Raw genomic sequence first — 15,181 nt, 5'->3', positions numbered from 1 at the left:
CCTCGCAAAATGGTTACATTACATTCAGCTAAGAGCTGTCCAAAATGGTATCTTGACTTTTACCTTCATGGACATCATGTATCTTGTTAAAAATCACACAACACCAAGTTATAGTCCAACTGGTTTATTTGGAAGAACCAGCTTTCAGAGCGCTGCTCCTTCAACCACCTGATAAAGGAGCAGCACTCCAAAAGCTAGTGCTTCCAAATAAACCTGTTGGACTATAACCTGGTGTTGTGTGATTTTTAACTTTGTGTACCCCAGTCCAAAACCGGCATCACCAAATCATGACCATATATCTTGTAACATAAACCTCTCTCCCTAGGGCTTGGAATGTTGAAGATATTTCTTTTTTCCTGTAACAACAAATTACAGCTCCTTTGAGAACCCTGAAAAGAATGCATTGAAAAATAATTAGCACCTGTTCAGTACTGAGAACACAAATGACCAAGTATTTGAAATCAAGTATCATTTTCTATTGAAATGTATGCAATTGAATATCACCTGCCCCTTATGCCTGGTCAACCAGTCTCAAACACTATTCCCACCACCCCCCACCCCCCCCCCCGCCCCACCCCCCATCCCGTCCCTCATTAATGAGTCATTGAAGCCATTATAAAGATGGTATATGGGTGTGATTATACTTCAGCTGAGGGGAGACCTGTTCAAAAACAGCATGTTGTGGATCTGCTGTACTCTGTTAATTGCTTTCGCTCATGGGCAAGATCTTTCAGGTAAGGAATGGAAGCGTAAATCTCTTTAGTATTGTTCACCTTTCTCCTTTCAGGCTTTTAGTTGGAGTCTGGAAAAAGAGACAATGTAAGAATATTATAAACATTCAAAAGGAAGTTGTAAACAATAGAGTAAATATTCAAATCTTTAAAAGCCATTGCTAGTGAAAATTCAGTTTCTCCATCCACTCAGCCCCTTCCAGTTCACTCCTTTAGTGGAGGAGTCCTGAGGGCTGCTGGGCTCACCAGTGTTATTTAGTTCTTCACTCACCTCCAGCATGTGGAACATGTATGATCCGAGGCTGAGTGTTAACTGACTGGTCACCAAGATATGCTAAAGCCTGCTCTTGCCTTTCTCCTGAAACTACATATTTCTTTCCACAGTCAGTGATGTTGACCATGAAACAGAAATCTGGCTAATTACTTATCTTTGCTCAAGAGTTGTGATTGCTGATGTCCTGCAGAACCAATGATCCCAAAACTAAACCAGAATCATCATGGGATCTAATCGCTTTTGCCTTGCCTGTTACTCAATTGGTCAACATCAACTCTAGATGAAAAACAAGGAAATTAAAACAATTAGGTTCCCATGCAAGGTTTCCTCTAAGCCAGCATTTCTCAAGTAGAAGGCAGGATCCAAAAAGGGTCCTGGGCTACGTAAAATAAAAAAGGCAAGCTCTGACAGTCTTACGAGACCCTAGGGCTGCTCTCTCATTAGAGAGAGGGAGAGACAACTGGTGTTGGCTTAACCTGAGGGTCCTCACCTCAGGTAAGGGGAGAGGTTGAGAAGGAGAATTCCACATGATAACTACAGTCAGTGCAGGAATTGAACCCCCATTGCCAGCATCACTCTGCATTGCAAACCAGCCAACTGAGCTAACCGCAGGACCTCAGAGGTAAAAATGGCCTCAGCAGAGTGCCAACTCAGTTACAGCAGCCATGCTCCTCTTCTAACATGTTCCTACCCTCACAGCCCCATCTTTCCTTCTCTGTCCCTGCTTTCACAGTTCTCACAAATATTTTCAAGCCTCCTAGGTGGGGGGTGGTTAGTTACAGTAGAAAAAGGTTTGGGAGGCGTTGCATTAAGTAACAAGCCACTTTGTGCTGGAATCTGAAAGTTTCTGTGCCAGACAACAAGCATATTGTTCAATTTACGTTAGTTCACATGTGGTCACACATAAAAAATCAAATGCCCTGCATACTTCAAGAAATTGCCTTTGTTTTACATAATGAAGAGAATAGATACTTCTATGTGTTAAATTTACAATGGCTCACTCAAGTCTCCATAGATAGGAGGTAAATGTTTACATATGAAGTGAAGGTCATTGTCCTCCATAAATGTATGAGAACACATTAGTCTTCTAGTCTAGGGTCAATTCTTCCAAATTGGTGTCTGGTGAAAGTTTTAAGCATCAGAGTAATAGAGTTGATGCTGTGATTTTTTTTAAACTTAATGGCTTGATTATATTTCACTAGATTCTTAACAGCTGTTCAAGAAATGTTCACATTCAGTGTGTTGTTCTCAGTCACATCGAATCTAAAATTACAATCACAAAACAAAGTTAAAAATCACACAACATTAGGTTGTAGTCCAACAGGTTTAATTGGAAGCACTAGCTTTCAGAGTGCTGCCGGTGTTGGACTGAGATGTACAAAGTTAAAAATCACACAACATTTGAAGGAGCAGCGCTCCGAAAGCTAGTGCTTCCAATTTAACCTGTTGGATGAGAACCTGGTGTCGTGTGATTTTTAACTTTGTACACCCCAGTCCAACACCGGCATCTCCAAATCAGTCACAAAACAAGTAGTTAAATTTTCAGATGACATCAAACAAGGGGCTTGTGACCTTAACCTACTGGGAACTTAATAAAAGTGTTATTTGGATCAAGGGGGAAATTAAATTCAAATTAAAAAATAAGTAATAGTCCATGCACAGAATAAAATTTTTCTGAAAAAGTTGCTTCCCAAACCTTTGTGTTCTCCACTAACTGATCAGACCACTTACACTCTCCTCCAAATCATTGGTGAATGTGCAGAATACCACTGGTCACAGATCTCCAGTCAGATAGACATCTTTCCAAATATACTGTGATACTTTGTAAACCTTTTCTGTACCCATTCCAAAGCCTCCACATCCTTCTAGTAGTGTGCCAATCAAAATTTTCAAAACTAAAGGTCAATACAGTTGCAACATGACTGGCCAAATTTTATATTCTTTGCCCTGACTAATGAAGGCAACCATGCCATTTGTCGTCTTGACGGTCTTCTCACTTGTGTTGCTGCATTCAGGGAAATGTGGACCTGTATGCTGAGATCCCTCTGTATGTTAAAGCTGCTAAGAGTTCTGTCATTCATTGCATATTTCTCGCTTGTATTTAACCTCACAATTACTCTTGTCATCTAATGTTCCTGAATCTTGTCACCCTTATCCTTCACTTCCACAGATGTAATCTGGTCCTGAATACTAATTAACTGGCCTTTGAAATATTCACACATGACAGATGTGGATTTACCTCAAATAGCCACTCACAATATACATTCCCTTGTTGCTGCCTTATATTGTCATGGTTAGTCTTCCCCCAGTTTAGTACTTTCACCCAAGGACAACTCTTATCCTTCTCTGTAAGTAACTTAAAACTTATGGCATTATGGCCATTGTTCCTGAAATGCTCCCAACTAAAATTTCATTCAACTAGCTGGACTTATTCCCCAATTCCAGGTCTAGTATGGCCCTTCCCTAGTAGGACTATTGGGATATAGCTTCAGGAAACCCTCCTGAATGCACATAACAATTCTCACCCAAGCCCCTGATGTTAAGAGATTGCCAGACAATATAAGGGAAATCAAAATCACCCAACACAACTCTGATTCTATGACATTCACTATGACAGAGTCCATAATCTGTCCAAATATTTGTTCCTCTATCTCCTGACGGCTGTTGGAAGAAACTTTGCAGATACAGGCTAAGAAAATTCCAACAAGAGGCAAGTACCAAAATCAGGGATGTGGTGAGAAATAGAATCAAAGTGAAGGTGCATAGTGCAGTCCAGGTCAATTCTTCATGCAGGAACCAGCCTAATATAATAATTTGAGACAGTAAGTGAAGAGGAAAACAGATTTGACAAAGATACAATTGAGAATAGAACAACAGAATGCATATAAGTATCCCAAAATCTTCTATTGACATGTAACTAGCAAGTAATTACCAAGACGTAGAGCAAGGCTGACTGGGAAAAAGAAGTAATAACTGTTTAGAAGCGGAGAACTAGAGTAAGATACGTTTTGAGTAATTTGTATATGCTTTTACTAATAAAGAGGATGGTGACAAAATATTGGTGAAATAAGAGATAATAGACATAATGTATGGAGTGAAAATTGATTGATAGGATGTACTAAAAAGGCTGCTCATGCTGAGATTGGATATGCCACCCATTTGGCTTGCGTGCCAGCTTGTGAAGGGAAATGGGAGTGAAGATAGAAGAAGGGTTTGCCAGAATCTTCCAATCTTCCCTTGACATAAGGGCAATGCCAGAAGTTTGGAAAATGGCAAATGGGACATCCTTGTTCAAGGAAGGGTTGAAGATCAAGAGTCAAAAAGGGTGGCGCTGGAAAAGGGCAGTGGGTCAGACAGCATCTAAGGAGCAGGAGAATCGATGTTTTGGGCATAAGCCCTTCATCAGGAAACCTGAGCCACCCCTTATCAACTCGGACTCTTCAGCATCCGCCGTCCTCACTTTTTCCAGGGGGTAAATAATGGAAGGTCCACTGAAAGAGAAATCCGAAGAATGTGGAGAAACAAAACAAAGAGTCGTCATTATAAGTAGAAAGTAGACACATTGATAAACTGAACTCAACTACAAAAGACTAACTATTAGAGTCAGATAGTTTGCAGTCAGGAATCAAGTGGCAGAATACATTGTTAGCTGGCTTCAAACAGAAATAGAGTGGGAATGAAGAATAACAATTCAGACTCGCAGTAGATAGGAAGTGCTGTTCCAGGAGGATCAATGCCTGAGGTGACTGCTGTTCATAGTATAACTTGGACCTTGGAATCAAATCACATTTCCAATCGAGACCATAATAACGGGTGAGATAAGCATACACTTAGAGAAAAATAAGCTAATACTCAATAGTAACCATGGCTTTGTCAAAGGAAGGCTGTGCCTGACAGATTTGATTGAGGCCTTTGACAAGGCATTACAGGCAGTGGATGAGGGTAGTTCTGTGGATGTTGTATGTTTCGACTTTCAGACAGCATTTGAGATGATGTCACATGGCAGTTTGGTTAGCACATTAGAAATATCTGGGATTGTTGGATCCTTGACAGCTAAAACACAGGAAACTGAACGTAGGTATAGATTGGAGATGAGTTGAAAGTGGTGCTCCCCAGGGATCTGTCAGAACCCTTGACTTTTCTGATTTATATAAATTATTTGGAGAAGGTGTTGAGGGCAAAATCTTTAAATTTGCAAATAGTATGAAGCCGGAGAGAGTAGTAAATTGTGAAGATGATGCTGCGGGATACTGACAAGTTGAACAAATGGGCAGACACCTCCTAAATGAATTTCAATGCACAGTAATGTGAAGTAGTACATATTCATAGAAGAAACACAGATGCAACACAACCTCAATGGTGCAATCCTGAGGGGAGTAGAGTAGCAGAGGGATGTTAGGGCTCATATGCATGATTCTCTGAAGGTGGCCAGGCAAGTTAAAACAGGAGTTGAAAAGTCTTATAGGAACAATTGGTTTATGAAAAAAGGAATAGATTATAAAGGCAAGGAAGAAATGCTAAACATCTACATATCACTTGTCTATTTTTGGTGTATTGTGTTCAGTTATGGGCAGCTCATTTAAGGAAGTATGTTAAAGCCAGGAGAGAGTGCTAAGGAGATTTACTATGCCGAGAATGAGGGACTATAGATACAAGGAAAGACAAGAGAAATTTGGCTTTTACTCCTTGGAGCAGGGAAGATGAAGAGGTGACCTTATTGAGATGTTCAAAGTTGTGAACAATTTGACAGGGCAAAAATGGATATTTCACTACGAGGCATGTCAATAATTAGGGATTGCCAATTTCAAGATTGCCAGCAAGATGAGGAGTGAGATAAGGAGAAACTTTATTTAGAGGGTTGTTAGGATTTGGAAAGTACTGCCTCAGAGTGGTGGAGTTGGATCCCATCGGAAGTTTCAAAAGAGAGCTGGATATTCTTGAAAGTTATGAATTTATAGGGTTACAGAGACAGGGCTGGAGAATGGGACTAGCTGGGTAGCTCTCTCTCAGAGGCTGGTACAGACACAATGGGTTGAATGGCCTCCTTCTGTACTGTAAAATTCTATGATTCAGTAGAGGTCTTTACAATTCTAAAAAGCTTTGATAGGCTAGATACAGGGAGAATTTTCCTTTTATAGGAAGAGATTATCGAGAGGTGTCAATAAAAGGTAGTCATCAAGAAACCCAAAGGGCATTCAGAAGAACCTCTTTTATTGAAAGAGTGATGAGAACATAGAACTTGCTACCACAGTGGGTGGCTGAAGTGAACAGCTCAGATGCATTTTAAGGGAATATAAGCAGGCATATGAAAGAGAAGGAAATAGATTGTTAACGGATAGATTGAAATGAGAGAAGATGTATGAATATGAACATAACACTCGGCACGAAATGATTGGGGCAAAGTTTTTTTTTCTGGACCATATATCCGCTGTAATTAAGTTAATTAAGGAAATACAGTATTGGTTTGTAAAGAGCAAATCATGTTTGATTAATGCAATTGATTTTTTTTGCTTCAGTAACAGAGAAATTTGATGATGAGAATACAATGGACATTGTCTTATTGGTTTTAAGAAAGCATTTGGGCAATTACCATATAATGGGATGGTTAATTAAATTGAGATTTATGGAACAGGAGGGCCAGTGTCAACTTGAATATAAAAAAGTCTTTAGGACCTTAAACAGAGATTCCCAGTAAATGGTTGTTCTTTAGACTGAATAATGTAGATAGCGGTGTTCCCCAAGGGTCAATGCTAAGACCAATACTTTTATGCATTTTTAAATGATTTGGACATTCAAATACAAAGTACAGTTTCAAAATTTGCCCAACTATACCAAAGTAGTATAATTGACAAACAGTGGGGATGATACCAATCAACCTGAACAGATTATCAATGTCTGGCAGAATGAGCAGACAAGTTGCAGATTACTTTTAGTGCAGGAATAATGAAAATAGCAGACTAAATAGGACAAGGAAAGAGAGTGAATGGCACAATTCAATGAGTTGCACAGTCAAAGGGACCTGGAAGTTCGTGTCTAGATTTTTGAGGTGATATAACATACTGATAGAGTTGCTGACAAAGCATATCAGGTGTTGGATTTTAGGAATAGACACAGTGAGTACAAAAGCAGCAACTTTTGCTCAATTTTTATCAAGTTCTCTTGAAGCCACATCCAGAGTATTGCATCCAATTCTGTTGAGCACACTTCAAAGGGATGTAGGGTTTCTCTCCTTTCTATATTCTCTTTGCGCTTTCAAAGAAAAGCAATTGTAAATATGTATGTAGAATCCAATAAAGAGATAAAAGCAACACTAAACTTGAAAGATAACTTTATAACAAGAATTCAATAAGTTAAAACATTTAAATCATCAACTTTTATCTAATTAGCTGAACAGGAATATATGGCGAATAATCATAAGCTAAAACAATACTCAAGCAACAAGCAGTTCTGTTCTCTGATTGTAATTCTCCAATTATAATTTTTTGATCCATCAGATTTGTGGGTATTTTAAGAGTATGTCAATTTTTTTAAAATTGTATGGTTAAATTTTTAATATTATTCCTATTTTTGATAGATTCCATGATGCCAACTTTGTTTCAATGTGTGCCGTTATTATTCTTATTTCAATATATGAAATTATGTCATTAATATTGCCTTTGAGTTAACTCAACTTTTTTTGCATCAAATTAATGAAACAGGGTCATCTGAGCCACCAGAACTGCAGAGAAATAAAGAATTGGCAACAAATTCTTCAAGCAATACAACATCATCCCTGGAGATAACAACAGGTAAGAACTGAGCGATGAAAAAGGCCAAATATCACACAGCGTTTCGATTTTGTCTCTATTGTGCTAATTTTACAGAGAATATTACTGCAAACAATTGAAAGTAAAAGGACATTTTGCTCATCACAACAATTAGAAGGAGACTCCAAATCTGAAAATTCTCATAATTTCTCCTGTTTGTATAGCCTTTTTCATTATTCTAAATCATGTTGTCAATGTTATCTTCAGTATCGAAAACAAGTGCAAGAAAATCAGAAATCAACCAATTAGCCTCCTTTTTTTTTGTGGGCTTCTCGCCAACTTTTATCTTCATTAAACCTTGGCCCCAAATGTGGACAACAAACTAAAGTCCAGAGGTGAGGTGTTGCCCTTGACCTCAAGGCTACATTTGACCTTATTTGATATCAAAAAGCCCTCGTAACACTGGGCATGAAATCTTCAACAGTTGGAGTCATAACCAACACAAAGGAAAATGACAAAAGTTATTGCAAGTCAAGCATTTCTGCCCATATATTATTTGTTGTCATAGTCTTACCAGATCATAGGGGCTGCTTTTTCAGAAGAGAGAGAAGTGACTGGTGGTGATTTAACCTGAGGGCCACCAGACCGTAGGCAAGGGAAGAGGTTGAGAAGTAGAGTCTCTCGTTGGAACCTCAAACCGGTGATGGGAATTGAACCCACACTGTTGGTATCACACTGTTCTGTAAACCAACCATCCAGCCAACTGAGCATTCTCAGCCTACTGTCTTTCACCCACCATTTTCAGCTGATTTATAAGTCACATTCCCCCAATGTAAGATGAGAGGTGGAGATGTTTATTAATGTCCGCAGTTCCATGGGCAATTCATCAGAATAAACATTTCAAAGCAGCAAGAATTGCCAAGCCCTCATGGCAGCTTTCTGATCTACTTGAAGAATGTTTAAAAATTACAGGCATACATTGCAGGCTGCACTGGCAAATAGTCTTGGAAGGCTGCTACCAGGACATTTTTGCCCAGTGACAGGAACCTAGCTGATGCATCGGAACTGATTGCATCTCAGGGATGCCAGCTTTCTGTCTTAGTGCTTGCTCACTTAGCACCTATCTCGGTACTCACAGCATCTGTTCATCCATCTTTTGCAGCAAAAACACAATCTCTGTGTTGGGCCTAACTCAAATTCAAATCAATCATAGCAAGCATTTCATATTTGATTTCAATTTAACTGTCAACATAATATTTTATTTACTGTCAACAACTCAATACAGAATCCAGAACTTGCATCAGTTCTGGAGGGAGAAACAGATGAAAGATCATTATTGGTCACATTGTCAGGCTATCAACCTGAAAAATTAGTTCTGCTTCCTCTTCACGCAGACTGCCCGATCTCCTGAAAATTTACACTTTTCTATTTTTTTCAGATTACCCAATTGAGGATTATGCTGATTTTGATATAAAAAATGATACAGTAACAGAATCATCAACAGCAGAAATCTCTCTGTCAACGTTTCCACCACCAACAGGTATCTACAATTCCACTCTAATTTTCACAGGCTAATTAAATTCAAGAAGCAGGGATATTCTTTTTGGAAGTGACCGTGATCTTTCCAACAGCAAACACCACAATATCCCCTGAATAATTTGATCTCCCCTGAATACTGAAGGTTAGTAGTTGGGGCATCTGTAGATGATTGCACAGTGTACAGTTCCTTTTGCAATTCCTAAAGTAAGGAAGTGATTTTAAATCAGCATTTCTGTTTTTTTTTAACTCACTGTCAATTGTATACATTCAAAATGTCAAGGCCCTGTTGGGAAGAGTGTGCTGGTAATCAAGTTGTTCTGTTCCACAAACCATCACAAATGTATAAATGGCTGATTGATACACTTAAATAGTTAACTTGCCTGATTTTGGCTGTATCTAGGATTACTAAAGTCATTGCTGGTTTCATCAATTACAAGAAAACAAAACTTCTTGATTTCTAAACTAACCTAACCTTTAACAGGTTGTGTTGTAAAAAGATATACGTAGTGCAGAATTTTATAAGGGCCTGGATGATGAGAGCTTTGGCAAGAAATGTGGGAGAGTCATGCCAGAAGTCCAGCGAGGCCTACCTTGAATTCAAGAATGGCTCACTCCTTCTATTAACTGAGTACCAGGCACAAGGCAAGAATCTCACTAGAGAGTGGCAGGTTTCTTAGTGAGGGGAATTATTGCTTGCTAATGACTTTATTAACTGTATATCTGTTTTGCTTCATGGCTGTGAGGAAACTAGTTGCTAAGAATTCTCAACGTGGTGACTTCACTCACAGGGGGCTATGAAGGGGTTCCATGTGGGCCATCACACAGCAGCATTTTAAGGCACAATCCACAGGCACCAGCTGCTCATGCCCCTTGTACAGACATTGGCATCGAGAATTGCCAAGCCCACATGGCGGTTCCCTGATCCACTTGAAGAATGTTTATAAAGTAACAATGTACGATGCAGTTACACTGGCAAAATGCCTTGAAAGGCAGCTACAAGGACATTTTCTCCCAAGAACAGGAGCCTGGCTGATGAATTGGATCAGGTTGCATCTCAGGGATATCAGCTTATCTGTCTTAATGCTTGCTCACTTAGCACCTAACGAGGTTCTCATAGCATCTGTGCCTTACCTTGATGTACCTATCAGTGCAGCCAGAGATTGCGCACACAAACTTCATACGTCTGACTTCTTCCACCAGAATGTTTGTATCTGAGTTGGCAGCCCTCCTAAAGCTTTCGCTGAAGCCTCTAAAAAAACTTCCTCAAAGGTTGAGGAGCTGCCTTCTGGTGAATTTGCAGGGGCTGTGGCCATATGGCTGGCCAGTGCAACATACAAGAGGAAGACATTGTGGTCAAGGGTTAAAATGTAAGAGGCTTCTTTTTAAATGGGGTTTTTGATATTGCTGGCTGAGTCAGCATTTATTGTCTATTTCTCGTTTTCTTTGAAGATGGTTGTGAGCTGCTTTCTAGAACCGCTACACCTTATTTGATGCAGGTATACCCACAATTCCATTAAAGAAGAAATTCCAGGATTTTGACCATGTGACAATGAAGGAACAGTGATATATTTCCAAGGCAGTGACTGGCTTGAAAGGGAACTTGCAGCTGATAGTGCTCCTATGTCTATCTTCTGCTATTTTCCTTCTAGACTATACAGGACAGTTTGGAAGCTGCCGTCTGAGAATCCTTGATATATTTCTGCAGTGCATCTTATAGGTAGTGCACACTATTGGTACTGAGCTTTGATACTGGAGGGAATGGATTCTGTTGGTTGTGGTGCCAACCAAGTGCGCTGCTTTGTCTTGGATAGTGTCAAGATTCTAGGTTGCTGCTGGAGGCACATTCATCCATTAGGTGGGGAGTATTCCATCACACTCCTGACTTGTGCCTTTAAAAGGTAGGTAGACTTTGTGGAGTCGGGGAGTGGGAGAGTTACTTACTGCAGGATTCTTAACCTTTAACCTGCTCTTGTGGTCACAGTATATACATATATATATATATATATATATATATGGTTAGTCGATTTTAGTTTCTGGTGACTACAGGAAGTTAATAGTGGGAATTCAGTTATTGTTATACCACTGAATGTCAAGGGGTGAAAGTTAGATGCTCTCTTGTTAAAGATGGCAATTGCCTGACATTTGTGTAGTGTGGAGGTAACTGGCCACTTGTCAGACCAGACTGCTTATTGGTCAGGTTTCGCTTCTTTTTGATATGGACTGCATAATATCTGAGAAGTTAAGAATGGAGCTGAACATTGTGCAGTCACCAGCAAGCAGCTCACTTTTGTCTGAGTGATAGGGGAAAAATCATTGAGAAAACAGTTGAAAATGCTTGGGCCTAGGACAATCCCCTGAAAGTGGAGAGTCACTCCTACAGTGATATCCTGATAGTGAAATGACTGACCTTGAAGAACCATAACCCTTTCACCCAGTATAGTTGCAAACAGCAGAATGTTTCCACTTATTCAGATTTGAAGGTGCCAGTGTTGGATTGGGGTGTATAAAGTTAAAAGTTACACAACACCAGGTTATAGTCCAACAGGTTTAATTGGAATCACTAGTTTTTGAAGTGCTCCCCCTTTTTCAGGTGAAGGAGCAGTACTCCAAAAACTAGTGCTTCCAAATAAACCTGTTGGACTATCCCCTAATTCCCATTGATTCAGGTTTTACTAAGGTCAACTTGTTGTCACACTTGGTCAAAAATGGTTTTGATGTCAAGGACAGTCACTGTCATCTGTTCTTCAGATAATTAGTTTTGTGTTTAAAGGTGAGCCTTATATAATATGCTGTCCTTACATTTCAAATTTTAATCCCGCTTTATCATTGTCCGTTTCTATAATTATGTTAAATCTAATTGCGTTTTGATTATCATCAAAGTGGTCACCCACCACTCCTTCATTCACCTGCCCTGCCTCATTTCCTGAAACAAAATGTAGAATTGTTCCTATTATCAGACTTGTTACATGCTAATTAATACATTTAATACAAATGGAGTCCAAGAATTTTCTGTCCTCTGTTCCTGTCACACTGCAAGTATACCAGTTAATATTTATCTAGCTGCATCCCCAATTATATTTATCTCCGACTTTTGCACTCAGAAATTTGCCATACGTAGTTTCACCTGTCTTCCAAGATATATGGTCAATAGTACATGCCCAGCAATCTGTGAATCCTCTACCTTGTTTCGAAATCAAAAAATCCTGAAACAGCTTCAACGCGCATTTCTAATTTCCAACCTAACAGTCAAATATTTTAGACCTAGAACAAAATCTGGAATTTCTGTTTTTATTTCAGATTATAAAAATGAGGATTATCTTGATACTGATATTAAAAACAGTACAGGAACAGAATCACTACGATCTGAAATTCCACCATCAACATTTCCAACACCAACAGGAAACTACAATTTCACACTTGCTGTCACAAATCAAACTATGGCTGTAAATACAAATATCACAGACATACATTTTTTTGACTGGCTTTGGTAGCAAAAAAGACAACCTCCTGATAGCCTTTTAAAGAAGTTACCTCAACTTAGATTTTTATCAGCATCCCATTAGCTATCCTCAAACATATTCCTCTTCCTGAAGAGTGAATGAAAGTAGGCCCTTGAGCTTTGATGGAGAAGATTTAAAATGTAAAGACAGCATATTATATAAGGCTCACCTTTAAACACAAAACTAATTATCTGAAGAACAGATGACAGTGACTGTCCTTGACATCAAAACCATTTTTGACCAAGTGTGACAACAAGTTGACCTTAGTAAAACCTGAATCAATGGGAATTAGGGGATAGTCCAACAGGTTTATTTGGAAGCACTAGTTTTTGGAGTACTGCTCCTTTACCTGAAAAAGGGGCAGCACTTCAAAAACTAGTGATTCCAATTAAACCTGTTGGACTATAACCTGGTGTTGTGTGATTGTCCTCAGCCCATGAATGATAGGAAATCAATCACAACATTGATAATTCAAGGGAAATAAAGTTTGTTCTGGTTTCCAATGGAGAATCCAAATTCGCTAAATGTTGCAGAAGGTCTTTATCAAAAGCTTTCAATATTTAATCTAGCTTATACCTTCCCTTACCAAGTGATGCAGTACAAAATTTACTGAGGTAGTTAATCACAATTAAGGGTAGAATGACCCTCAGCTATAAACCAGTTGCAGTAGGTTTATCAGGAAAGATACTGGAGTAAATCTATCTAACCTGAAAGTCGCCTGTGTGTGATTCAAATATTTATACATTTAGATACCTGAACCAGGAAGGCATTTGTAGTGGCACTATCTCTGAGCCAGGAGGCTGAGGATCAAGTCTACCTGCTCCAGTAGTCTTCATACTTTGGAACAAGTTAAGAAAATACCAAGGCCTGAAAAGCCAGAAAACCCATAAGCTCATGTACTAAACAACATAAGGTACTCAATGTTCAATGAGGCAACATAATCCCGAGATGCAGATGGTGGTGACTTCCTTGTCAGACGGTAGCCTCTGATAATTCCTATTCAGTTGACAAATGATTTTTGGACAACATCCTTAGAAAATAAAGTTGCCCATTGTGATAGTGTAGTCACTTAGAAAAAAAAATCTGAATCTACTCATTCCAACAATGAACAATATCTTAAGACACCACATTAACTGCCAATGTCAAATCCAGGTCCAGTTTTCTTTTTGCTTATCAACTTGAAGTGATAATTTTCCTCCAACTTCCAATGATGCTGCCTCATCTTTCGAGTCTTGACATTATTTTCTGTTGTCATTTCAGATTGTGTTACAGATGATTATCTAAACTTTGATACAGAAAACAGTGCAGGGACCACATCATCAAATGAAGAATATAATCAATCAACAATTCATCCACCACCAACAGGTACCTACAATTCCACTCTACTAAATATGCTTCAAAATGTTGCCGTTAATACCAAAGTGAAGGATATCACATTTTTAAACTGACCTTGATAATTGTAAAAGCAAACACCACAGTTTAAAAAAAAATCAGAGTACATCACAGAAACAGAACAATTATCAAATGGTCAGTAGATCTTCCAATAAGTTAACATTAGGAGTTGCGGCAACTGTCAGCAAGTGCCAGTTTGATTGGTGTGGGATAAAATGAATAAAAATGTAATCTTCAACACTTTTTTGGGACTACTCTGGAACAGTGATCCTCTCACTACTGCATGCGGAAAACAGAACTAACCAATGTTTGAATGGGTCTGAAGAGCTGACCGAGCTCTCCCTGTGGTACAGCTGAGAGTCTTCCATCCACTGTTTAATAAGTTGTAAACAGATTACTAAATCTCAGCTTTTTTTTTAAGTCCAGTCATTCAGTCTTCACCCTCACTGAAAGACCTCAAGCTTTGATGCGGAAGATTAGGGGTCTGGCTCTTTTCAAAATTATAAAACATACATTTAGAACTTACATGCAATACACGTTTGATCGGAAGTCAATCACAAAATTCATCATTCCAGGGCTAGAAAGTATAACCTTGCTTCCAGTCGTAAATTCAAGTTTTCTGAATGATGCAGTATCACTATGAAAAGCTTACAATATTTACATTATTCGTTAACTCAGCAAAGTCTATGTTGCAGATTGTAATGGGACAGTGTTTCACTTAATTAGGATTCAACTATCTCTGATATAATGTAGTAGCAGTATCATTACCCTGAAAGACACAGGAATGAAATCAATGAATCAGAATGTCCTTTATGTAATTCTAATGTTTATTCCATTGGGAGAGCTGAACAATGGAGCTTCAGGTGAACATGTACTAAACAACATCCTTTAAGTCTCAATATCATTTGAAGTTACACAATGCTGAGAAACGCAGATGGTGGTGACTTCTTTGTCAGACAATTGTCTCTTATAATTCAACCACAGTTTCCCAAATTCACT

At 38.8% G+C, this 15,181-nt stretch overlaps 1 protein-coding gene across 1 annotated transcript in view; it reads left to right on the top strand.

Moving 5' to 3' along the window:
- The first annotated feature begins 676 nt into the window (after positions 1-676).
- The window catches only part of LOC140478646 (mucin-4), a 149,869-nt gene continuing 135,364 nt past the window's right edge, over positions 677-15,181 (top strand). The window contains exons 1-4 of the mRNA XM_072571862.1: positions 677-734; positions 7,704-7,793; positions 9,190-9,291; positions 14,051-14,155. Of these exons, the coding sequence (XP_072427963.1) occupies positions 677-734; positions 7,704-7,793; positions 9,190-9,291; positions 14,051-14,155 (355 nt within the window). The remainder of the gene's footprint in view (positions 735-7,703; positions 7,794-9,189; positions 9,292-14,050; positions 14,156-15,181) is intronic.

Source organism: Chiloscyllium punctatum, chromosome 6 (genome assembly GCF_047496795.1).
Source record: "Chiloscyllium punctatum isolate Juve2018m chromosome 6, sChiPun1.3, whole genome shotgun sequence".
Classification (NCBI taxonomy): Eukaryota; Metazoa; Chordata; class Chondrichthyes; order Orectolobiformes; family Hemiscylliidae; genus Chiloscyllium; species Chiloscyllium punctatum.
This window is presented reverse-complemented; position numbering and strand designations above follow the sequence as displayed.